The sequence below is a fragment of the Erinaceus europaeus genome, chromosome 3, assembly GCF_950295315.1.
Source record: "Erinaceus europaeus chromosome 3, mEriEur2.1, whole genome shotgun sequence".
Lineage (NCBI taxonomy): Eukaryota > Metazoa > Chordata > Mammalia > Eulipotyphla > Erinaceidae > Erinaceus > Erinaceus europaeus.
This window is the reverse complement of record NC_080164.1, coordinates 20,667,832-20,694,780: the sequence shown is the minus strand read 5'-3', so window position 1 is coordinate 20,694,780 and position 26,949 is coordinate 20,667,832. Positions and strand designations below refer to the sequence as shown.

Below are 26,949 nucleotides of genomic sequence, written 5' to 3'. Positions count from 1 at the left end.
TCTTCACAGCAAAAGAAACCACTGCCCAAACCAAGAGACCCCTCACAGAATGGGAGAAGATCTTTACATGCCATACATCAGACAAGAGTTTAATAACCAACATATATAAAGAGCTTGCCAAACTCAACAACAAGACAACAAATAACCCCATCCAAAAATGGGGGGAGGACTTGGACAGAATATTCACCACAGAAGAGATCCAAAAGGCCCAGAAACACATGAAAAAATGCTCCAAGTCTCTGATTGTCAGAGAAATGCAAATCAAGACAACAATGAGATATCACTTCACTCCTGTGAGAATGTCATGCATCAGAAAAGGTAACAGCAGCAAATGCTGGAGAGGGTGTGGGGTCAAAGGAACCCTCCTGCACTGCTGGTGGGAATGTCAATTGGTCCAACCTCTGTGGAGAACAGTCTGGAGAACTCTCAGAAGGCTAGAAATGGACCTACCCTATGACCCTGCAATTCCTCTCCTGGGGATATATCCCAAGGAACCCAACACATCCATCCAAAAAGATCTGTGTACACATATGTTCTTGGCAGCACAATTTGTAATAGCCAAAACCTGGAAGCAACCCAGGTGTCCAACAACAGATGAGTGGCTGAGCAAGTTGTGGTCTATATACACAATGGAATACTATTCAGCTGTAAAAAATGGTGACTTCACCGTTTTCAGCCGATCTTGGATGCACCTTGAAAAAAATCATGTTGAGTGAAATAAGTCAGAAACAGAAGGATGAATATGGGATTCTCTCACTCCCAGGCAGTAGTTGAAAAACAAGATCAGAAAGAAAACACAAGTAGAACCTTAAATGGAATTGGCGTATTGCACTAAAGTAAAAGACTCTGGGGTGGGTGGGTGGGGAGAATACAGGTCCAAGAAGGATTCAGAGGACCTAGTGGGGGTTGTATTGTTATATGGGAAGCTGGGGAATGTTATACATGTACAAACTATTGTACTTACTGTTGGATGTAAAACATTAATTCCCCAATAAAAAAAATCAGGAAAAAAAAAAAGACAAAAAAAAAAAAAAAGCGCCACTAAAGTGTAGTGACATTTATAGAAACTAGAAGCTCCTTAGAGACATTTCCTCTCAAGATTACTTCACCTACTTATTCATCTTTAAGTTTTTTGTTTTTGTCTGAAACAAACTTTAAATTTTTTTCTAAGATTTTATTTATTCATGAGAAAGACAGGAGAGAGAGAAAGAACCAGACATCACTCTGGTACCTGTGCTGCCAGGGATTGAACTTGGACCTCTTGGTTGAGAATCCAGTGCTTTATCCACTGCGCCACTTCACAGACCACTTTTTTCTTATTCTCTAAGGTTGTATAAAGTTTGTATGGCAAACACCCAACCATGCTCGAGTTTGGACAACCCTTTTGAATAGTGATTCACATGTTTCAGCAGACATGTTATCTTTGCAGTTTGTTCAATCAAATTTTGGGAAGCAAATATTGGGAAGCAATGGGATATAAGTAATTGCTTAATAAGCCTTCTAAACACAGGCAGAGCTTCAAAAAACAAGAATTGAAACACAAACACAAGCAAGGATGGAAAACACAAAATGAAACTTGGACTGGGTGTGGTGCATTGCACCAAAGCAAAGGCCAACTAAGGATGGTGGAAAGGACATTGGTGTACTGGATGCATAGTGGTAGGAAGTTGGGAGTTTTTTAACAGGATTTGTTTTTATATTTTATTAATGGGATAGATAGGAGGACAGAGAGAGAGAAATAATCAGACATCACTCTGTTACATGTGCTGCCAGGGATTGAACTCATGACCTCATGCTTGAGAGTTCAATGCTTTATCCACTGCACCACCTCCTGGACCATGGAAGTTGGGAGTTGTATAGACACCGAGTATGGGGAAATGAGAAATTGTACCCATGTATCAACAACTGTACTATCAACAACCAACCCCCAATGAAAGTATCAGAAACGTTAAAGTTTTTTAGAAAGCTTCCAAATAGTCAAGTTCACAGATCATTTTAAAAACCTAAATATGTATAGTAATATCCAGGATCTTTTCCAAACCCTTTTATTTTGTTGCCCTTGTTTCAAAACCCTTTTATGATGTTCTAGAAAGTACATTTTATGTTTTGATACAGAAGTTTCAATGTGGGAAGTTCTAATGGTTTAATAAAGAAACAAACAACAATGGGGGTAGACAGCATAATGGTTATGCAAACAGACTCTCATGCCTAAGGCTGTGAAGTTTCAGGCTCAATCCCCCACACCACCATAACCCAGAGTTGAGCAGTGCTCTGGTAAATAAGGGCAGGGGTAGATAGCATAATGATTATGCAGACTCCCATGCCTGAGGCTCCAAAGTCCCAGGTTCAATCCCCTGCACCACCATAAACCAGAGCTGAGTAGTGCTCTGATAAAAAAAAAATTGTATATAGCTCTGGGGAGAATATTCATTTTGATGATATTCTTCCAATCCATGAGCATGGGGTATCTTTCCATTTCTTGGTATCAGTTTCTATTTCCTTGAGTAGCGACTCATAGTTTTCAGCATACAAGTCTTTCACTTCTTTGGTCAACTTTATTCCTAGGTATTTGATTGATTTTGCTGAAACAGTAAATGGGAGTGATTTCTGGATGTCTTCTTCAGATTTAGTGTTTGCATAAAGAAATGCCACTGATTTTTGTACATTGATTTTGTAGCCTGATTCCTTGCTATATTGCCTAATAACTTCCAGTAGTTTTCTGCTGGATTCTTTAGGTTTTTCTATGTATACTATCATATCATCTGCAAATAGTGAGAGCTTGACTTCTTCCCTTCCAATCTGTATTCCTTTGATTTCTTTCTCTTGCCTGATTGCTATGGCAAGAACTTCCAATACTATGTTGAAGAGTACGGTGACAGTGGACAGCCCTGTCTAGTCCCCGACCTTCTACCTTCTGCAACCCACAATGACCCTGAGTCCATACTCCCAGAGGGATAGAGAATGGGAAAGCTATCAGGGGAGGGGGTAGGATATGGAGATTGGATGGTGGGAATTGTGTGGAGTTGTACCCCTCCTACCCTATGGTTTTGTTAATCCTTTCTTAAATAAAAGGAAAAAAAAAGCAACACACCCAATTTGAGTATGCAGTCTAATCTCTTCTTTCAGTGTACCTTCTACCAGTGCAGTGCCAGCACCTAACAAGAGTTTTCCCATTTAATTCCCTTAAGTTTTGGTTTTACTTAGCTCCTGGTGAGAGGCCAGTGTTAAATACAAATACAGGCATGCAGTTGATTAGTGGCTGTTTCAGCTGTGAGAGTTTTATAATTTTTGTGAAAATTAACCAACATAACTATGTTTCTATAACTTACACAAGTTTTCCAATGCTGCTTGATCAAGAACATCCCAGAACTATTATGAATAGGCAAATTTAGAAAACAGGCTGCTGTTATTTTTTACCTCCAACTCACAGTAGCCACCCACAACTGTAACATCAATGTTCACATTAACAGATTTTTTAGTATTTACTTATTCCTTTTTGTTGCCCTTGCTTTTATTGCTGTAGTTATTATTGTTGTTAGTGATGTCATTGTCGGATAGGACAGAGAGAAATGGAGAGAGGACAGGAAGGCAGAGACGGGGAGAGAAAGACACCTGCAGACCTGTTTCATCACCTGTGAGCTGGGGGCTCGAACTGGGATTCTCACTATGGTCCTTGCACTTTGCGCAACGTGCGCTTAACCCACTGCACTACCGCCCAACTCCCAGTAACAGATTTTTATCCCAGAATATTCACTTTAGAGTCACCTTAAAAATACTCATTTATGATCAAAACAATGTAGTCACCATCACTTAAAACTAAGAGGAAGAATTCTGGTATTCTTTTAGTCAAAGGGAACAGCTTAGTCTATACCCTCAGTAACCCACTTATTATGCAGTATATTCACCTTTTTCTTTGGCTAGTCTTCCCATCCTAAAACAAAATCATTCATCAGTGGTTTCCCATCTCAAGTAAACAGTATGCTCTTCTATAAACAATCAGCTTTGACTGGATTTTCCATAATGCTTTATGGGGCAATTTTTACATTTCTGACTAATGAAAGGTATGCACAGAAAGAGAAAAAAGCAAGACGAAACTGCTCTGCCATTTATGAAGTTCCATTTGTTCTTGTCATTCTTGTTTTGACGATATTCCAGGGATTGAACCCAGGGCCTCAAACATACAAGGCATGTATTCTACCCTGAGACACCTCTCCAAGCTGTTCAGTTTTTAAAAGGGAGGCATGGAGGACTCACTGCTGTCACCTAAAAGTTACGCTACAACACTTGTCCACATATAAAGAACTACTGAATACACTGTTAGTATCAGACATCTTCAAGAAATTGATGACAAAATTTAACATTTCCAGGTTTAATCTGGTAGAATTAACTAATCAAAATGTCACTGCCATTGAAGAAAGCTGTTCTTAAAAGATATGATGTATATTTATATAAAAACTAAGACAAGGTGATTACAAAGACAAATAGGAAATAAGTAGCAATAGTGCACCAATGCAAGACAAAATATACTTTATTGTGACAGCAAATGCACATAGTGCTGTAGATAAGGCATGCTACTAGGAATCTGCATATCATCAAAGGCCAGTGTGGAAATGAGTGAGAATGAATGTTGTTCCTTAATGCTTGAACACTTATTTCATGATCAAGAAAACTTCGTGTTCACATCTCAAACATCTGTGTCCACTTGTCTCAGATGAAATGGTATACATCAACTTACAGAGCTATGCCTCTACCCAAGAATCCCAAGGTAAACAAGGAGATAAACTCAGTAGTACCTGTACTCAGGAGTCATTTCTAATATCAGAGACAGAAAGATGTTGCTAATTGAGGCAAATTTCCTTTCAAGACAAAGATCTAAAAATTGAGTCCGCATTCATATTCATTCATTCAGCTAGCCAATTTTATTATCATTTGTTCTACCTGAAGCAAATACTAGAGTATGTCGACAGCTTGAGTAAAGAAACATTTGCATTTAACACTTCATAATGTTGTAAATGTGGGGCTAAAATAACACCCTGAGTCAAATTTGATCCCTTTCCACTTGAAGGGACCAGGCAGAGTTTTAATTTTAGTATCTAAACTACCTAGGGAAGATCTGAGAAAATAATGAGAGCTATTCCTCTGATGCAACTATTAGGCTCCAAAGACTTGTCAAAATCAATGTCAAACTGAGGAGGGACGGCTAAGATGCTTGCTTCTTAAAGCAGAATGTTTAGACAGACTGCTTTACTTCCCCCTTTCAAAAACAAACACAGATGAAATGCTTTCTGCATGAATGCACAGTGCCACTCTGCTGCCCAACTATTCTGTAAGTGCTATACTGTGCATTTCAACAGTATGCTTTAATATAAACAAATTAGTATCAGAGACACAGTCAATTTAGTTTCACAGATGAAAATAAACACTACTATGAAAATTACATATCAAATGCTCTTCTGAGAGGTTTTTTTTTTTTTCTCAAAGCAACACAGGACCAAAAACATTCAACTATAACTTTATTTATATTACTATGCTTAAGTTACATGGAAAAGACAACCAAGCAGGTCTGTCCCACTTCAGGAAAAGTTTCCAATCAACACCAATTATGTGGTGACAAATAGCTAGGAATGGTGACATCTTTTGAGTCAAGACTGACAAAGGAGAATGGGCTCTGGTGCTACGGTTCTTCTCCAACAATATGGCACAAGGGCCAGCACAAGCCACACTAACACTGAACCTTTAGCGCTGGTCACAAATTCGGATCTCTCCTCAGAAACTAGCAAATCAAGTGAAATAACTGGGTTTTAAAAAAGAACTTTAAAATGAAGCCCAAACAAGTTAAAAAAAAAAACAAAAAACATGCTCTTAACACATTTTCCTTTCAACGCTTACATTAAAACACACCTTTTCACTCAAATAGCCCAGATTTCTTTTTAACTTACTTAGCCCACCGTGTAGCTGCACGTTAAGACTATCCTGCCTCAAGATGAAAACAGAGGGGGGGAAAATTAACAGCATCTGCATAATATTCTCTCTACACACTTCTGTTGGATGGAAAATAGGAAAATCTTTTAAAAAGAAATGAAGGAAGGTTCTATCTTAGATTCTCACAACTTCTTGTTCCACAGTTCATGAATCCGACTCTGATGCTAAGGTGACAGTGTATGTAAGTAGATTTTTGTTTTCAGTGAAGGAGACCCGGGAAAAGATGGAGTTGTATCTTTTTCTTCAAGAGTTATCAGATGGTACATGCTCCTCAAACCCCTCACTCTCTCGAACTAGAGCTCGTTCCAGGATCACTCGGCCTTCCTTATAACGCTGGCTATCTTCGGTGGCAAATTCATAGATCCAGCCCAGTTTGCTATTGCAGTTTTTGCAGCTCACATCTCGAACCATGTGGCGGCCAGTGAGCATGACCCGGTCTTGAACTTCACTGTACTGCAGGTTAACTACCTAAGAAACATACAAAAACAAAAGTTGTAAAGGCATGTAAGTTATATAACAACAAAAACAAAACAGTATTTTGCCTGGTACAATGAGAGCAACTTCAGAAAAGCAAACTGCAGGTGCAATAATCTTTTTTTTTTTTTCCTTCTCTTCACTGCCACCAGGCTTATTGGTAGGGCTTGGTACCTGCATAGCTACTTCACTGGCCCTGGTGGCCAATTTTTTCCTTTTTCTATTTTCCATATTTCTATTTTCTCTTTTGATAGAAGCAAGAGGCAGCTAAGAGAGTTGGGGGAGTGGGGAGGGGAGACGCTTACAGTGTTCCACTGCTCATAAAACTTCACCCCCCTCCAACCAAGTCCCACAGATGAGGCTTGAACCAGGTCCTCTTTAATGGTACCATGTGCACTCTCCTGTGTGAAAAATGCTTCTTGAAATCTGTTTTTCAAAGCTGCTAGTACAGGAAAACATTGGGAAACTGCACTGAAATGGACATCCAAAGCAAGCATGCATTACTGTACTAATTCAAGCCATGCTTTCTATACATATTATATTTCTTAGTTTCTGTGAAGAGTCCCAGACTTAGAAGTCATACAATGTAAATCCGAGTCCAGTTGTTACCATTCAAGTTCAATGATAAGGACAAAGTTATCAATGTGAAAGAACGTAGCACACAATCTCTAGCACTCTATAAAAGAAAAAAGTTGACAAATTTATTTTTGAAAATATATCTTATATATAAACAGACTGGGATATACTAGGCCAACCACAGATCATACATTGCAACACACAGTTTTCAAATGGATTCAAAGAATATGGAAAGAATTTCTAATTATTTTGAACATAAAGGATCAGATAGTAAAGGCTCTGGGTTGAGGACTAGACGGTCTTTGTTGTGACTATTTAAGTCTACTACAGCAGCATAAAAGCAGCCAAAGACAATATACAAATGAATACGCATGGCCATGATTTATTAAGCTTTATTATAAAACCAGGCAGTCAGTCTGTTTTTGTGTGCCAATTCCTGCTTTTTATCTAAGTCAAGACCAAAGCATATGCTATCAATTCTTTAAAAGATAGACTTACTCTAAATTGAACAGAGGAGTGTCCACAAGGGAAATTCAGCTGACATTCTAAGTGCAGTATCTTGGACTAGTTAGTTCTTCTTTAGCCAAAACTTCTAGAAATTTGTTTTTTTCCAGTATACTTTTAGATTGTACAATCATAACAACAAATTTCAAAGCAAGTCAGAAATTAGAGCTGCAGGTAGAATGATTATTTGTAAATCAGGAAACATTCTCTCTGTTGGCAAACCCATGTAATAAATTAAATCAGAATATGGAATGATTGATGCATACGAGTTAGAGCAGGATAGTTGGTTAGATGCAATCCAAAATCACATTTGCATTGTCAAGTTATGACAGCTGAGCGTAGACAGCTCCCTGTAAGGGCAAACCCATTGTCTGTGCTAAGTTTCTATTTGAATGTATACTGCATGTTTTCACTCAAGACCAATGGTAACAACCCTTCACAGTTTAAATCTATATTCTAGTTTTCTGAGATGCAATAAAGACAAGATAGTAGACAATCATTTCTAAATTTCAGTTCTTGTTCTGACTCCCAATGGTATCTCCAAGATCTATGGGGCATTTTGTGACTGCTGCCAAACATATCCGCTGAACCCACTTAGGAAGCAAGACCAGCTTCCCCACTAACCTTGTTAAAAAGAAATGCTCGGCCAGTGGCGCCTGTGAATCGTGTGGAAATGAGCTCTGAGCGGTTGGTCAGGATCGTATCACAGTTTGCACATGAAAACAGACGGGTACCACCAATATGATCGAGGAAAATTCTGCCCATTTTTGTAGCTGAAGTTCTAAAAACCTAGAAGCATAAGTAAAAGGGTAAGAAATGCATTACAATTTTAAAAATAAACCACATTTGTCAGTATCTACTTGGGGAGGTAGAGAATCATTTGTATATGTGGTCTCTGCTTCATATCAATCAATATATGAAATAACTGGCACTGACCGTAAGGACCAAAAGATCCCACACAGAACAAACTGACAGTCACACCAAGAATATTATAGAAGCAATGAGGCAAGGGAGCAAACATGCTTGGGCCAGGTCATGAGTGGCACAACTTCTCTGCTGGCTGGTATTAAAAAAAAAAAAAATGAAGTGGAATATCAGAAACTGAATGATGAAAAACAAAAACTGATCAGAGGAAAAAAGCTTAGCATAAACACTAATATGCATTCAAAGTGAGTGTCATCTGTGAAAAACCCTGTGGAGTATGAATGAGATGACCATGGAATAATACAATAGAAACTGTAAGTGATAAATGTCCAAATGGAGGAAAATAGGTTCCTGACACCTGATCTAGTCCAAACATTCTATAGCTTTCATTTATCCACTGTGCCTTTAAAAAAATATATTTATTGAGAAACACAGGAGTAGAGAGAAAGAACCAGGCATCACCCTGGTACATGTGCTGCCGGGGATTGAACCTCATGCTTGAGAGTCTGATGCTTTATCCACTGTGCCACCTGCCAGACCACTATAGCTTTCATTTAAAGAAAGATTTATTCCTGTGTAGTTTATCTACTCCTGTGCTTTAGATATTTAATATCGCATGCCTTGAAAGTGGCCTGAAAAGCTAATGTAGCTGCCACTATGAGAAGAAAAAAAAAAAAATCCAGAATCTATGTTTGTAATAAGAATTCAATGTCACCTTAAATTGGGGGGGGGGAGTGTTCCATCATATGCTAAAAAAAAGAAAATTTCATTCCTTCTTGCATCTGTCATTTCCCCAGCCACTTGAGTCCTGATATCAATAAGAATGTGATCACAGAGACTATAACTCTTTAAACATATGGAAGCTTAATAAGTAATTAACAAATGGAGAATAAAATTGCACTTTGTAGCTAGTAGAAGGAAAACCAGCACATTAACAAGAGTGTCATCAGGTCAGGAGAATAGCTCAACATGGTAGAGCACAAGACTCACATGCCTAAAGGCGAACTCTGCAAAGTTACATGCCAGAGCTCAGCAGTGCTCTGGTCTGTCTGTCTTTCTCTCTCCATCTCTTATAAATCTTTTTTTAAAACGTGACAATTAATAGGCTAGGTAAAAATACAAGACTTGAGCCATGACATTTAACTTTTGATACTAAAAAAAAATAACAAAACCCAAAGACTTACTGCCTCAGTAACTTTACAATAGTTCTTACATTAGTAATTTAGACCAACATAAATATAGTTCTTACAGTGGTAACTTACATTAGTCTAGTCTTTGCTATGACAGCATTATTTTTTCCAGATGCTTAAGGACTCTGTATTTGGGATACAGACTGTAAACCTGAAGCCTGCAGGCTGAATTAATTTGATGGTTTAAGGAGAGAGCAGTGAACAAAATAACCCTTCCTTCACAAAACATATGTGGACATGTTTTAGTTAGCCCACACTGTTACTATTCTTTATTAAAAACAGCTGAGTTGCCATTTAGGCCTGGGAGACTTCATCAAAGGGCCTGTATTTTGCTTATGCTTTAATATATAGAGACACAGAAACTGAGAAAGGGAGACACACAGATACCTGCAGCACTGCTCTTCAACTTGGGAAGCTCTTCCCCCTGCAGGTGGGAACTAGAGGCTTGAACCCTGGTCCTTGCGCATATGTGAGCCTAAGCAGGCGCTCCACCTATGGTCCCTGAGTGGTAGCTGTAAGCCCTCCACCCCTCTCTCTGCAGTCACTGCAATTGTGTGGTTTCCACTCAACTTCATACAATGACTTCACCTTTCTATTGAAGCCATTGGAGTTTATGATTCTAGATATAAACAAAGCAAACAGAAATAATGTACTCAACAGCCATGTGAAAAGCTGATTTGAGTGATCTGGGAGGTGGCACGGTGGATAAAGCACCGGGCTCTCAAGCATGAAGTCCTGAGTTCAATCCCCGGCAGCACATGTACCAGAGTGATGTCCGGTTCTCTCTCTCTCTCTCTTTCTCTGCTCCTATCTTTCTCATGAATAAATAAATAAATTCTTAAAAAAAAAAAAAAAGAAAAGAAAAGCTGATTTCAGTTGTCATGCTCCTTAACACTGGTTGCCTGATGCAGAAAGGAATCAGCAGCAAGGCCTGACACAGCCTCCCCTCCTAGGATACTCCTGCTTGGGTTTCAGAACTTGTTTCCCTTAAGCCAATCTTTCCTTCAAACTTCAAGATATTAATATTTTAATTTATTTCTACTCTAGTACAGGGTCAGGGAGAAATACTTTTAAATTGACCAAGGCAGATATGGTGATGTGAAAAATGCACTGGATTTCAAAGTGAACACTTTCTATACTTTCTGCCTACAACTTTCTATTTTTGGTTTAAAACTGCAATAAAGCTGTGCCCCTGTGGATAGGGGCAAACTGTTTATTCTTTAAGGGGGTAAAAAGCATTAACATGTTTTATTTTTCCTGCTTCAGATTCTTTTCACCCACCCAAGTAGTTTTTACTGGATTTAATTATATGACTCATTACCAAGACCAAAAATATCTAAGCAGAATCACTATTCCTGTTGTGGTGGCCATTTATAGAGTACTATATATGTACATAAAACTGTAAAATACAGTTCTTTGCCAAAAGTGGTAAGCCAGACTTCCATAGAACTTGGCAAAAACAAGCAAGCATCACTTGCTATCAAAGGTTTTTAGAAAGTAGAAAAACTTCTGCGGGGCCATAGGGGTTAAGCCTTAGAATTATAGGGATGGAGATGCAACCTAATACTACACCTTACATATCCAAATTCTCAAGAAGTTGGCATCTATCAAAAGGCCACATTATTATTTAAGAAGGGCAGTAATTAAATTGCTAAGATGCAACACCTGACTCAGACTTGCTTGACTTTAATGATATCTTAAATTCTGCCTTACAGCTAATATTAGTTAGTGCAGACATTGTGTGGGACACTGCAGCTGGTATGTCACATACCACGCTTAATCTCGAGAATTTCTGAAACATATTAACCTCACTTGAGTTGAGGAATAAATGATGAGTATGTGGACTGAGAATGCCTGGCCTGGGGTCTGAACTAAGTCTTGCTCCCATTCCTTTGACTTCACTGAGTGGCTAGTGACAGAGGATTGGCAGAATTAGTCTTTCTGTCTCAGATATAAACCCTTCTCACACCCCATTCCCTGGCTGGGTATGATTACAATCACACACTCTCCTAACCACAGACCCTAGGAACTTCTCTAAGAAACTGCAAAATTAATAATACTTTTAAAATCTGGCCCCCACCCCTATCTTAAACCAAATTCTTTTCACGTCTAGGTAAGCCTCCTGTGGCCAAGGTATACATTTTATTAAAAGCACCAATGTCACTGGTGCCACTACATCTGTGTAAAATAAAAATACTACAAAAATAAAGCCAAAAGCTGATACTGTTTTTCCCTAAGAGATCATACAGAAACCATTTTTCTGACAGGGTAAAGGATAGCTCATTTTTAAAAATTAGGAAATAATTCATATAGTAGAGAATTTATATTTGTAACTTTAAAGTTTACAACTAAATTATTTTTAGTAAATGTATAAAATGGTGCTGCTGTCACCTGCCCCAAATTCCCACAACCTCCCCATAGTCTATGATTTCTACCACAACCCAGGCTCGGACAACTACTGACCAGCAATACTTCATGACTGCTTCTGTCCAGGATGTTTCCTAGATCTGCTGATCACCATTCCTGGGCATAAGGAGTCCCAACGCTTTTCAGCAACAGAGGTCTAAAACATGTTGAGTGAGCTGCTTTCACAGACGACTACTGTTTTCTGAGTTGACTCTGGGGGGGGTATTTTACCAAGTCCCTCAGTAACAAAATGCATACTTTAGAATGTGGGTGTTAAAGATCAAGTTCATAGTCAAACTCAGGGCCAATTTCATCATAGTTAAGATCCTTTCCTCCTTTTCAACATTTTTAAACAAAAGCTAATAACTTAATATTCCTATTAAGTATCATCTCAGATAGCTTTATAAGTAAGATATCTTTGGTATTAGCTTCTCTTGGTTATAAGTTATTATAGTATTTGTAAAGCAGAAATAATGCAAACACTAATTCTGAAGGGACATACCACCCCTATGTTTCACAGATACGTTATTCCCAATAGTCATAGAGTGGAAGCAACCTAAATGCCTGACTGGCTAAAGAAGTTATGGGATACAGTCCCCATGGTATACTACTTTGCAATCAAAAAAAGATAATATTGTGTCCTTTGGGACAAAACAGATGGAACTAGAAGTGATTATGCTTAGTGAAATTAGTAGAGCACTGAAAGACAACCAATGGATAGTTTCACTAACCTGGAATCTAGAGAACTGAAACATATGAACTGGCAGCTGCAAACAGTCTCTAAGACTTTTGAGAACTGTGGTGGCTATCTCTGGGAGGGTGGGGGCACAGAACTTTGGTGGTTGGCGAGTCGTGGAACTATACCCTGTAATCTATAATCTTGTAAAAACCACCATCACAAATTTAAAAGGTTTAAAAATAAATAATGCAACATCCCCTCACCTGACTGATACATCTATTGTTACCACACAGTAGATACTTCACAGTGGGTTGGTTTTGGTGTCAGGAAGTTCTATGGGTCAGGGCAATAATGGACACAATAATAACACATCATTATGTATTTCTTCTAACCCAAAAATTCTCTGAGCTTTTACTATTCACTCTTCCCTGACAAAACCTACTTTTCCCACTGTCTTTTCTAGAAGATCTTATAACTAGAGTAGCATAGTCTCATTACAGTTTTTTCAGATTGGCTTCTTCCACTTAGTAATGCACATTTAAGGTTTCTCAATGCATTTTCTTGGCTTACATTTCTTTTTATGAAAAACTCATTTCTTTTTAGCACTGAGTAACAACAACTCGCTGACTGGATGTGCCAGTTTATTTATCCTACTAAAGAATATGGGGGTTGGTTCTATTTTTTTGTAAGTAGAAATTATTTTTTCAAAAGTATAAATAAAAGTGCTGTAAAGAGAGCCAGAGTGACAGCTCAAACCATAGACTGCGGGACTCACATGCCTAAGACTACCAGTTCTCCAGCCTTGATAATTTGATAAAATTATCAAAGGTTCCAATTTCTAGAATATAGTATAAAGATATACTTGAGACTTCTTTGTATATTCTGATTAACAGTCTTTTATCAGATAAGTCTTGCAAATACTTTCTTATTGATAATCTGTGACTTCTTACTCTTGGCATTATCTTTCCTACAGAAGATTTTTATTTTGAGAAAATGCAGTTTATCAATTATTTCTTTCACAGATCATGGCTTTGGCATTGTATTAAAATATTGTCACACCCAAAGTCATGTAGGTCTTCTCCCATGTTATCTTTGAGGAGTTTTATAGATTTGCATTTACATTTAGGTCAATGATGCACTTTTATGAATAGGTTGTAAGGTCTGTGTCTATATTAAGTTGGTTTTTTCCCCCCTTCTGGATATTAAAGTCCAGTAGTTTCAACATCATTTGTTGAAAAAGACTACACTGTATGCATGTACAAACTATTGTATTTACTGTCAAATGTAAAACATTAATTCCCCAATAAAGAAATTAAAAAAAAAAAAGGCTACACTGTTCCACTATCCTGCTGTTGGTTGTCAAAACTATATTTTTGCTGATCAATTTCTGCATTGTCCATTCAGTTCCATTGATCTATTTGTTCCTCTAGTGGTACTTTGCTGTCTTGATTACTATCGCCTTATAGTAAGTTTTGAAGCTAGGTAGTGCCAGTTGTCCCACTTTCTCTACTTTCATACTGTATGGAGAATTCTCAGTCTTTTATCTCTATATAAACCAGAGTCAGTGGCCAGATGCCACTGATGCATCCAGTTGAGAGGACATGTTACTATGCACAAGGACCCAGGTTCAAGCCCCAGGTCCCCAGCAACAGGCTAAAAGCCTCAAGAGTGGTTAAGTAGTGCTGCGGGTGTCTCACTCCTCCATTTCTCCTTTCCCTCTTATTTTTTCTGTCTCTCTACCAAATATATATATATACATATATATATATATATATATATATATATATATATATATATATATATATTGTTAGATTCACTTTGGTCATATTCTCAAAGTAACTTGTTGGCATTGAATCTACAGATCAAGTTGGGAGGAACTGGCATTTTGATAATACCAAGTATTCCCACCTATGCATGTGAATGAATTCTTTCCCCTGTTATTTATTTTTCTTGGGTGGGGGATAATGGTTATGCAAAAGACTTCCATCCCTGTGGCATCAGAGGTCCCAGGTTCAATCCACCACACCAACATAAAGTAGAATTGAGCAGTACTCTGGTAAAAATAAACACTTTTCATTATCCGAGTTTTATAGTTCTCCTCATACAGATGTTAGACAGACAGATTTCATTTGGGGGATGATAATGGCACATAGCTGGAAAATCTTTTTTCTATATTTTTTAATTGTTGGGAGAATCACAAGATTCTGTGAACTTGAAAAGCACAGAAAATTTACATTTCAGTGTACACTTATTTACTTGACTTCTCTGAATACACTGGCAAAGTCTGAGTAGTTCTGAGATTTTAGTGCTTGTAAAGTTCACAATGCTCACTTTAGCCTCATGGCATTATTCAATAAAATCTATGTAATCCCACTCCCCTTTCCTCAAAGATTTTTCTGGATAAATTCCTTAACTTTCTGTAATTAGTTCTGAATGCTTAAGATTAACTATATCAAGATTAAAAAAAAAAAAAAAAAAAAGGTTGTCCGAGAGGTGGCACAGTAGATAAAGCATTAGACTCTCAAGCATGAGTTCTTGAGTTTAATCCCCGGCAGCACATGTACCAGAGTGATGTCTGGTTCTTTCTCCTATCTATCTCATCAGTCAATAAATAAAATCTTAAAAAAAAAAAAAAAGAAAAGAAAAACACCTAGCAGTTGCTCTCTTCTCTCCCCATTCCAGTGTTCAAATAATGCAGCAGACTCTTGAACTCTGGAGTCAGACTGAGGAGTTTCAAATCTTAGCTGTGCACTTTAAAAGTTATGTATACTTTGGGTAAAATATTTTCTGCTTTGTCATCTCTAAAATAGCGAGAGCAGGAACTACCTTTGAGTTGTGAAAATCAAATGAAGATTTTGCCTGACACAAAGTATATGCTAAGTAGTGATAATTTTGGTAAAGCTTGAGTTTCATTCAACATTCCTCTCCTCAACTCCTCCTATCACAGAACATAAGGCAAGTCTCCAAAGATTATAAAATGAAACAAGCAATATCAAAATGGATTCACCTTCTGCTAATAAACTGAAGAGCTAAGTGACCAGGTGACAGAAATAAGCAGGAGGAAAATTAGAAATCTTCTGAAGCAACCAAATTCTTCTCTTCTTTTAAATGTATTTTATATGTTTTTAATGAGAGAGAGACAGATCACAGCACTTTTCTCTGGTTAATAGATATAGGGTTTTCAAACTGGGACTTCAGAGCCTCTGGCACAAAAGTCCTTTGCATAACCATTATACCATGCCCCTGGCCACCACACAAATTCTTCAAGTGTTTATACTTATAGGGCTTGCAATAGGAACTTAACTTTTTCTGTAATTAATAAACTTGTTCAGATTCCACCCAGGAAAGTGGAACTCAATAAAGGAAGCACTAAGCTCCCCACACCTAAAAACCAGGCATAAGAAAAGATATGGATTTGTATCTCTAAAGACTCATTAAGGAAAACACCCAGTCCACAGACTTTTCCTAAACAAGAGAATGGTTTCCTCAGGATATTTCTGCAGAACACACAAGCTATCCTTGGACATGTGATAGGGGCTTTCCCACTGCAAGTGGAGAAGAGGGGCAAAAGGAAGGTAGAAATCCTCTTTCCCAAACAGAATCTGAGTGTGCAGGAGCCAGGTACAGAAAGGATTAAAGGAGTCAGCCCTTCCAGAGAAGGCTACTTTCTGCTGTGGCTCCAAAAGCTTGCTAGCTTGTCAGGTTTTCAGTCTCCTCTCCAAGAGAAAGGAAGGAAACCTAAAGAACTTTTAACAATATTAACTAATTGCTATAATTAGCATTTAATACTACTGTAATCAGAACTATCTTCATACTGATTTCTACTAAGCTCTACTGAAACCTTAAAAAAGGAAATAATTGACTGTGATGGATGTAACAGATTTTTCTAGCTTATGCACAAAATATTTACCAAGCCAAGGCTTTTCTGACACCCCGTTTGGTCCACTGTCAAATGATGTTCTGGTTGTGCAATCAGCTCTTCATTTGACAGTAACTTTTATGTTTCTGTTCTTGCCTTCCAAATTGTGCCTCTGTTGGTGTTAAACATTTTCCAATTTACACTTCTGTAATACTTACTTGTGAAAAAAAGAGAAATAACAGGCCCCAAATAGTTATCTATACTAGGCCTCACCAAGACTTAATACTTCACCTAACTGCAGCTTTAGTCACTCCCAGGAGTGCAATTTTAACCCAATCAGCCTAGAATTCCCTGACCAATATAAGCAAGGTAATGTTGTCTTAAAACAATTGCTTTGCTAATGACCTCCTCATCCTGTCCCATTTAAAACTATAAAAATTTCCCCATTTTGTGTCCTCTTCTAAACTATTAGCTGAGAAACCAGTCTATTCATGAACCACTTTAAAAAAGTCAATTAGAGTTTCAAACTTACTCAGCTGAACTTTGTCAACAGTCATCACTAAAATGTAAGACTGGTCATGTAACTCAGTGAGTCAGCTAAACAATCTGAGTTGGTAATCTCCCCAAAACACCTTCTGGCAAAGGGAATTCAAGCTCTGTTTGTTATGATGCAACACCATGAGTCAAAAGTCTCTAATAGGAAGGAGAGGGTTAGTCTAACCATCTGGTCTCCCAAGTCAGGTGTCAGGCAAGCTCCCACATCAGCTCCTGCTCAGAATTTACTACAAGGCAGTGCCAGAAGGAAAATGACAGTAATGCTTTTATACAGTCACTTGGGAAATGCAGGACCTAAAATGATATTCCGGATGCAAATATTCTTTGCACTGTCTTAAGAATCTATTTAAAGCCACCTTCATGTCTCCTGGGCTGTTTTCTGAGAAAGTAGTCACTTAAGTCTACTTTTAAGAACTTTCCCTGAACCAACTCCCCCTCCCCATTTTTTTTTTTTTTTAAATGTTTCTAAACCTATTTCTCTCTCCCACTGCTCAATTAAGAGTAAAAGAACTGGCAAGCAAGTCTAGGGAAGACATCCCCATTGACCAAACCAGGTATTTCTTGGGAGAAGCTAGATGTATCTCGCCATCCTTTTAGAACTGCTGCTGTAACACCCAGCTCACTTATTCCTCTAGCATAGAGGTTAAGTACATTTCTCGACCAAATGTGGTCATGCCCCTTTCCTTTTTTAAAAAAGGTGAATTTTTAACATTTATTTTTGAGAGAGATGCAGAGAGAGAAAGACACACAGACAGCACCTGAGCACTGCACAGCTCCGGTTTATTGTGGTGCAGGGGACTGAACCTGGGACTTTGGGGCCTCAGGCATGAGTGTCTTTGCATAAGCATTATGCTATCTCCCCCACCCTACTATAGGTTAAGATGTGCGCTGGAGATAAACCTGACAAGTGAGAAGCCAGGGAGGACTGGCCTGCGGTGCTGGTGCTGGGGAGGGATGGAGAGGGCTTGATAAAGGCCGACACCAGCCCTCCCTAAACTCTACCTGACATTCCAGCGACACTCAGAGAGATAACAGAAGACATGGAAGGAAATTTCACGGCGTGTGCCAAATTCATCTTCTCACCATTTGCAAGTCCTCCCAGACCTCCGCCCGCGAGCAGCCCTAAAGGCCCTTACCAGCACCAACCCACTGGGCATTTATTTCCTTTAGGCTGGGCCCTCCCCCTGCCCTGTAAGCTTCTAGAGGAAAGATCTTTGGGTTCTGTGTGATTTCCCTCTCAGCATAGGATGGGTCTGTAGTCTGCTTCAGGAGAGGGACCCTGCAGGACCCGACCCACGGGGCACAAAGACGGACCCTGCAAACCAAACGGGCTGCCCTTCAGAGGAGCCCTAAGTCAGAGGGGGTGGGTGCAAGGTGGGCGATCGTCCTAGCACCCCCGCCCCTTGGTCCCTGGACCCGCCTAGCCTTAAATTAAATTTTCCCAAACGCACGGCTGCCTTGAGGTTACTTCAGCTTGTCCAGCTGTCAAGGAGCCCTGGAATCCAAGTCCTCCGATGACCAACAGGTCTCGGTAAACAGAAAAAGTTTAAAAAATAAATGAGCCTGTACACCTACCCAAGGGAGGCTGAAAGCGGGAGTGGGGTGGTGGTGTCGAAGTCCAGCAGATCTGGGAGAATTCTGGCCACTCTGGTCTCACCTGCCCACAGGGGGTGCGGAAGAAAGGGGGGCTGTGGGCACTCCCTGGGGTGCACGGTCCCCGCTCCTCTCCAGGCCGGGCTGCCTCCCCCCCGCACCTGCTCGCGACGCCGTGCTGTTTTCAAGGTCCGCCCTTCTGTCTGCGCCCCGGGGCCTCTGGGTCGGGTCCCCCGAATCCCAGGGCCTATGAGTCCCCGGGCCCCCCGCCCCCAGCTGGCCGCGGCACGTGACCGGCGCGGGCCAATCGGGAGGGGCCGGGCGGCGGACTCCCCCCCCCCCCACAACAAACACAGGCCGGAAACAGCTGAGCGGCCAACAGTTGCGCCCCGCCCTCCCCGGGCCTGGCGCCCCCCCTCGAGTTCGGGGGTCTCCGGGGCACCGGCGGAGAGCAGGCACGCCCCCGCGGGGACAGAGACAAAGCCTGGGGCGCCCCCCGACCCGGAAGGTGATCCCCCCCGAGGCCTCCAGCCGGGCCCGGCGTCCCCTCGGGTTGGGGGGTGCGGCCGGGAAGATGCTGCGGCCCGTGGGGGCAGGCAGGGCCTCAGGGTGGGGGACCCCGGCGGGGTCAGGGGTCCGGGCAGCCGGGCGGAGCCCCGGGGGCCGGGCGGGTCCGAGCCTCACAAAGAGGAAACGCCCGGGGTCTGGGCAGCCCCAGGGGCGGGGGGAGGGGACGACGGAGCGGGGACCCCCAGGGACGACGCGGAGGCGAAGCGCCACTTCCTGCCGGGGCCCCCCACCCTGGCCTGGCCCCGAGCTCCCCCAGGCCGCCCCGCAGCCCCCCCGCGGCGCCTGGTCGTCGCACTCACCCCGAGCGGTTGTGAGACTCGCGGCCGCGGCGACTCCTCGCTCCTCAGCCGGGACGAAGCCCCTCAGCCTCCGAAGCTCCAGGTTGAGTCAGGCCCCGGCTTTGGCCCCGCCTCTCCCTGCTGGGGCCTCCGTGTCAATCACCCGGCGTGGCCCCGCCCCCGAGCACAGGCGGCTCTCCCGGTTGGTCCAGAAGGCCCTTCATCTCGAGGCCCCGCCCCTTCCCCCACCACCCAGCCCCTTCCGCTGGGCCCCGCCTCTCTCCCGGCTCCCCCTCCCCCACTCTGGTTCCCGGGGCGCGTCGCAGCCGGACCCGCCCAGAAGCCGCAGAGTCTGGGCCAACCGCAAGCCGCTCGCCCCGCCCCTGACCCAACAACTCGGACGCGGATAGCCAATCAGAGAAGCCCATTCTGCCCCCTCTCCCAAAATGACCAATGGGGAGAGACATGGGGTCCGCCCCCTCCCCAGCTGAGCGCACACAACACAGCATCCACGTGAGTCAGCTCCTTAAAGGGGAAGGCTCAGCCTTTCTAATTATGGCCACTTGGAGATCTGCGCGTCATTAGTGTCACCAGGTGGTGGCCATGGCCTAACTTCCTGAGGTCCAGAGATGACAAATGGAAGCAACAGGCGACCAAGCAGTTGTCTCCCTAGCAGTGCACCCCTTAATTAACTTATCTGCAAAGGCTTCTTCCTGCCACCCCTTATACAAGGCTGTTTTTTTTTTTTTTATTTGCAAACTTCCTCTTGGTAGATGAGACTTCCCCTCTTATAGATTATAACTTAAATATTTCTGCCTAATGTTATAGTGAGTTTATAGTTTATTGCTTTTAGTATATTGTTAAATTAACCGTTTACAATACATTCGGTGGTATGCAAGTATATAAGCTGTATACTTGTATGCAAGATTCAGAATACCCAACAAGGTTTATAATGTTTAATAAAAGGGAGAACCTATGAGTTCACCGGGTAGGGCATGGCATGCATGCAGCCAGGATTGGAACCACCACCTCCAGCTGTCTCTTGATGTCTCTGTCTAAATGAAAAAAGTCTGCCCAGAAGTGGAGGCAGTAGGCCCCATGGCTGCAAAATTAAAACAATAAAAATTTAAAAATAGGGAGTCGGGTGGTAGCGCAGTGGGTTAAGCACAGGTGGCACAAAGCCACAAAGCGCAAGGACTGGCTTAAGGATCCTGGTTCGAGCCCCAGGCTCCCCACCTGCCAGGGACTTGCTTCACAAGCGGTGAGGCAAGTATACAGGTGTCTTTCTCTCCCCATCTCTCCCTTCTCTCCCTTTCTCTCTGTCCTATCCAACATTGATGACATCAATAACAACAACAATAATAACCACAACAATAAAACAAGGGCAACAAAAAGAATAAATAAAAAATATTTTTAAAACAATGAAACAGCTTTAAAAATTAAAATTAAAAAAATAAAGAATTGATAAAAGTTTTACCACCTAACTTTATCATGTCTGTTGAGATAAAAAGTCTTCTTATATTGTTTGTTTATGTGTGTTACAGTAAGGCATCCCCAACACTAAACCAACCTTTGTATTCTTGAATAAAAGCTTCTTTATAACTTGACATGTACTAACTCTGACATTCTTTGAGAGCATAAAATCAGAATCAGTATACCAATCATATACCAGTGTACTCTGGTGTATTTATTTCTGAAATACTTATTGTTATTTTATATACAGATTTATTAAATAAAAATTTAAAGGGAGTCGGGCTGTAGCGCAGCGGGTTAAGCACAGGTGGCGCTAAGCTCAAGGACCCGCGTCAGGATCCGGGTTCGAACCCCCGGCTCCCCACCTGCAGGCAGGTCCCTTCACAGGCGGTGAAGCAGGTCTGCAGGTGTCTGTCTTTCTCTCCCCCTCTCTGTCTTCCCCTCCTCTCTCCATTTCTTTCTGTCCTATCCAACAACAACATCAACAATAATAACTACAACAATAAAACAACAAGGGCAACAAAAGGGAATAAATTAAAAAATTAAAAAAAAAAAATTTAAAATATTTAATAAACATACTTATTATTGCTTAATTAACTTACTTGGCCTTTAATAGCTCTGCAAAATACTTCTCTGATCCCAAACCCTTTTCACATGTCCCCCTAAATAAACAAAATATAATTTATACTCGTTCAAGTCTAGTTTTAAAAAACAGGAATCAAAACCAAATATTTTCTTTCCCAAAACACTTTGAAAAGAATTGACGTGAAATGATGATACAACACACCTGATAATGTTGCTTCTTAAAAATCAGCTCACCAGGCTGTTTTATGATTAAAATTTTCATAGCTTAAAATAGAAATTCCTTATTTCCAAAATCAAAGGATATTAAAAATTCCCATTTCTTCTCTGGATTTGCAGGATTCTTCTTCTTCTAGCATTTGCCCTTCTTCCGTAGCCAGTCAACAGCGTCAGGTTGAGCCTGATGTAAAGTTTCGAGACCTCCTTTGAATCTGGAGAGGTGGCAGTCGTTGACTATGTGGGTCATAGTCTGTCTGGAGCCGCAGGGGCAGTTCGGGTCGTCTCTGGCTCCCCAGCGATGGAACATAGCAGTGCACCGGCCATGGCCTGTTCGATAGCGATTGAGGAGGGCCCAATCATAACGTGCTAGGTCAAAGCCGGGTTGACGCTTGCAGGGGTCTGTGATGAGGTGTTTGTTCTTTACCTCAGCTGACTGCCAACTCTGTTTCCAAGAGACTGGAACAGAGAAGTTCAGTGTAGGCACAGGGGACCAGATTGGGTGACGAGACGTCAAGCGTTGGACAGGGTGGGCGAAGATATCCGCGTATATTGGCAGGTCCGGTCGAGCGTAGACGTGGGAAATGAACTTAGATGATGCCGCATCCCGATGAATATCTGGCGGGGCGATGTTGCTAAGAACTGGCAGCCATGGAACCGGGGTGGAACAGATGGTACCAGAAATTATCCTCATGGAGGAATATAATTTGGAATCGACCAAGTGGACATGGGGGCTACGGAACCATACTGGGGCACAGTATTCTGCAGTGGAATAGCATAATGCCAGAGATGATGATAGTAGTGTGGAAGCGCTCGTGCCCCGTGAGGAGCTGGCCAGTCTTGCAATGATGTTATTCCTCGCGCCCACCTTTGCTGCAGTTTTTATGAGATGTTCGTGAAATGAGAGTGCGATCTAGAGTAACGCCAAGATAGACTGGCTGGGCTTCATGCCGGATTCTCGTATCGCCAAGCTGCACATTAAGCTCACACGAGGCCGAAGCATTGGTGTAGATGCATTTGCAGGATAATACTCTGTTACACCCCATAGGTTGCTCAAGATATTAACTACAAACCTTGTGTGAGGCACCAGAATACACTGTTTAGTGCTTACATGGACTGGCCTTTTTCTCTGACTTTGCTACCTGTCCTTGAAGGACTTGAGTTGCTCCCTGGGATGAAAGACCCTCTCAAATGGGCACTTAAGGTGCAATCAGCTCCCATTGCCTCCTTAGAACTGCTGGCTTCTGAAATCCTCTCCTTAAACCATAGCACTAGAACACTCGGGCTTCCTCTCACCCATCTCTCCCTGCTGCAGGCTCATGCTCTACTTTCCAGTCAAATACAGACTGTCACAAATAAGTTTGCTTAAAGCTTCTTCACCTCAGTATTTCTACACCACCTAATGGCACTTTGTCCAGTGGTAGAGAAGAGAAGATCCCTCTACTTTTCCAGAGTCTGTTAGACACTCATACCTGGAAACATTCTGGATTGGAAATTAAGTCTTTTCCTCAGCTGAACCTACATTTCTCTCAATAACAGAAACAATAAATCCTTCCTTAAGCCTGGGATTTTCACTCCCTTCTTGTGTCTGCTTAAAGGACCAGTTCTCCAGCTCCTTCAGCTGCTGCTAGTAGTTATCCTTGCTCTCTTGTTTGGTTCCTCTTTTCATGTAGTCTGCCTTCACATCTCATGCCTTCTTTAGAGACTTTTCCCCTCAACCATAGCACTATAGCACATTGGTCTTTTCCCATCCTGCTTCCTGGACTGTGTGTTTTGCCAGGAACACAAGAACCAGGCCTTCACATCAGCAATGGTGTCTCAGAAAGTGGAAGGAACCCAGAGTCTTTTTTTTTTTTTTTTTCCCCCTCCAGGGTTATCACTGGGGCTTGGTTCCTGCACTAGGAATCCACTTCTCTTGAAGGCTATTTTTCCCTTTTTGTTGCCATTGATTGTTGTTTATCATTGTTGTTGTTATTGCTGTCATTGTTGGATAGGACAGAGAAAAATTGAGAGAGGAGGGGAAGACAGGGATGGGGAGAGAAAGATAGACACCTGCAGACCTGCTTCACAGTTTGTGAAGTGACCCCCTGCAGGTGGGGAGCCTGGGGCTTGAACCAGGGTCCTTAGTTGGTCTTTGCGCTTTGCCTTGTGCGCTTAACCTACTTCTACTGCTATAATTCCCCTGTTTGTTGTTGTTGTTGTTTTTTAACCAGAGCACTGCTCAGCTCTGGTGGTGCAGGGGACTGAACCTGGGACTTTGGAGCCTGAGGCGTGAGAATCTGTTTGCATAACCATTGTGCCATCTACCTCTGCCCTAGATTCTTGTTTTAACTAGTTATTTACCTGGTGACAGAGACACCAGATCACTGCTCAACTCTGGCATATGGAGGTTCAGGGATTGAGCCCAGGACTTCTAGCATGCAAATCCTATATACTAATGTTGAGCTGTCTTCCCAGAAACCTAACTCCCAAAGTTGCTGAGAGTATAGTCACTGTATATGAGTGGGGCAGCATATTTTTATACTGAGATAATGAGAACTCTGGGTAATTTAAGCAGAATAGCCCTTTTAGGAAGAAATATATATATGTAACAGTAATCACAGACCAGTAGCCAATGTGAACCTTATTAATTACTTGGGGTTAAGAAGGTGGTTCAGTAGCAGAGCACATTCCTGATATGCATAAGGCCCTGGGTTCAGTCCCCAGTGCTACATGAAAACAAAGACATCAAACAAACAGAATGTTATAAATGACAGAGTAGTGCTCTCTATGAAGCATCTATCAATGGCTTATTCTGAGATACAACCCTGTCACTTTTCTAAAAGTTGTCCCAGTGGTCAATGATTATAAAATCCACTCAGATCTTTTTCTCTGATTCTATATAATATTTATATGTCTATATGATTTATATAGTTTATGTATTTTACATATAATTTATATGTCTATATAACAATGTACTCAGATTCTATATAATATTTCCTCAGCCAGACCATCACTCTTCAGACTTGTTTCTGATAGTACAGTATCATCTATAGGAGAATAATGAATGCTTCCCTGCTCCCCCATCGCCACCAAGTTACCAATATCTTTGGAACCTGTGGTTATGTTAATTTACATGGCAGAAAGGATTTTGCAGGTGGGACTAAGCATATTAAAATAGGGAGTGTAGTCTGGATTATCCAGGTGGCCCCAATATTATGACAAGAATGTTGGATGGACAACAAGCATGTGAAAAGATGCTCAATATCACTAACTATTAGAGAAATAGAACTCAAAACCACAGTGAGATGTCACATCACATGCATCTAAATGGTCACTCTCATAAAAGCCAGGAAAAAAGGGTGGGCAGAAAAGTGCAGAAAATGGAGCCTTTTGCACCACTGGTGGGAGTATCAAATGGCACAGATGCTGTGGAAAACACGATGGACATTTCTCAAAAAGTTAAAAACACAATTATCATGTGATCCAGTTATCCCCCAGCTGGGATATATCCAGAAAGAATTGGAAGCAGGATATCAGACAGATACTTGTAAAATAGTCTTTTTTTTTTTTTTTTTTAATCAGCTCTGGTTTACCGTGGCATAGCGGAATTGAACCTGGGACTTCGAAACCTCAGACATGACAGTCTGTTTGCATAACCATTATACTATTTACCCCTACCCTGTAAAAAAGTCTTTACTGCAGCATTATACAATAGCCAAAAGGTAACCTCAGAATCCATAAGAGGTTGTTTCCTTTCAGAGATTTATTTATTTATTTAATGAGACAGAGAATAAGAGGCTGGACAGACCATTACTATGCACATGCAGAACTAGGCACTGAGCCCAGGACCTCACTCATGCAAGATCAGAACTCTGTGCACTAAGCCTTCTCTCTCCCCAGCTGCCATTAGATTAGGGCATGAGGTGAAATCAAATATGGCATGTCCTCACAATGGAATATTACTCAGTCCTCACAATGGTAAGCATTCCAACATATGCTAGGGCATGGATGAACCCAAGTAAAATAAGCCAGTTGTAAAAGGAGAAGCATTATATATGATTTATCTTATAAGAGTTAGAGACAACAGTCAAATTTGTGGGAAGCCAAAGTAAATTTGTGGTTGCTAACAACCAGAAGAGGGGAAATGAGTTGTTTAATGGACATAGTCTCGTTTTTGGAAATTAGTTGTGTAGCACCATGATGGGAACATACTCAATAATATTGCACTCAAAATGATTGAGAGGGTAATTTAAAAAAATACTCATTTATTTAAATTTGATAGGACAAAGAAGTTGAGAGGGAAGTGAGAGACAGAGAGGGAGAGAGACATCTGCAGCACGGCCTTACTGCTCATGAAGCTCCCCCTGCAGGTGAGTATCAGGACCTTGAGCCTGGGTCCCTTGGTAACTATGTACTCAACTAGGTGCACCACCACCTGGCCCAAAGAGGGTAATTTTATCTTATGTTTTATTTTGCCACATTTGAAAAAATAAACTAGTTTTCTTAACAAAACAAGAAAAGGGGATTAGGGGGTTATAGCATAAGATAAATCACTTGCTTTTCTTAAGGGCATCTTTTCCATGAGTTTCCTTATATACTACTTTGAGATATATATGTGTATGTATGTATGTATACATATACATATACATATACATATACATATACATATACATATACATATACATATACATATACATTTGCCTCCAGGGTTATTGCTGGGCCTACACTACCAATCCATTACTCCTGGAGGCCATTTTTCTCATTTTGTTGCCATTGTTATTGTTGCTGTTGTTGTTACTGTTCTTACTGCTGCGGTTGTTGGATAGGACAGAGAAATCGAGAAAGGAGAGGAAGCCTGAGAGGGAGAGAGAAAGAAAGACACCTGCAGACCTGCTTTACCACTTGTGAAGTGACCCCCCTGAGGTGGGGAGCCAGGGGCTTGAACCAGGATCCTTGCACTAGTCCTTGCACTTTGCACCATGGGCACTTAACCTGCTGCACTATCACCCAGCCCCCCGGTTATATATTTTTAAGTTTTATTTTACTCGTTCCTGTTATTATTACAAAGTTGTTGTTGCCAGGCCTTTACTACTCCCTGATGACATT

At 41.2% G+C, this 26,949-nt stretch overlaps 1 protein-coding gene across 2 annotated transcripts; it reads right to left on the bottom strand.

Annotated features, from left to right (window-relative positions):
- Nucleotides 1-4,510: 4,510 nt before the first annotated feature.
- On the bottom strand, nucleotides 4,511-19,767 carry YPEL5 (yippee like 5). 2 transcript variants are annotated; one of them, XM_007523886.3, is made up of 3 exons: nucleotides 19,612-19,767; nucleotides 8,161-8,325; nucleotides 4,511-6,450 (listed from the first exon to the last, which is right to left on the bottom strand). In XM_007523886.3, the coding sequence occupies exons 2-3, from the start codon at nucleotides 8,299-8,301 to the stop codon at nucleotides 6,226-6,228; spliced, it is 366 nt and encodes a 121-aa protein (XP_007523948.1). In that variant the 5' UTR covers nucleotides 8,302-8,325; nucleotides 19,612-19,767; the 3' UTR covers nucleotides 4,511-6,225. The 2 variants fall into 2 exon arrangements, with proteins under 2 accessions (XP_007523948.1, XP_016043980.1); XM_016188494.2 differs by lacking the exon at nucleotides 19,612-19,767 and adding an exon at nucleotides 18,725-18,937.
- Between the last annotated feature and the right edge of the window lie 7,182 nt (nucleotides 19,768-26,949).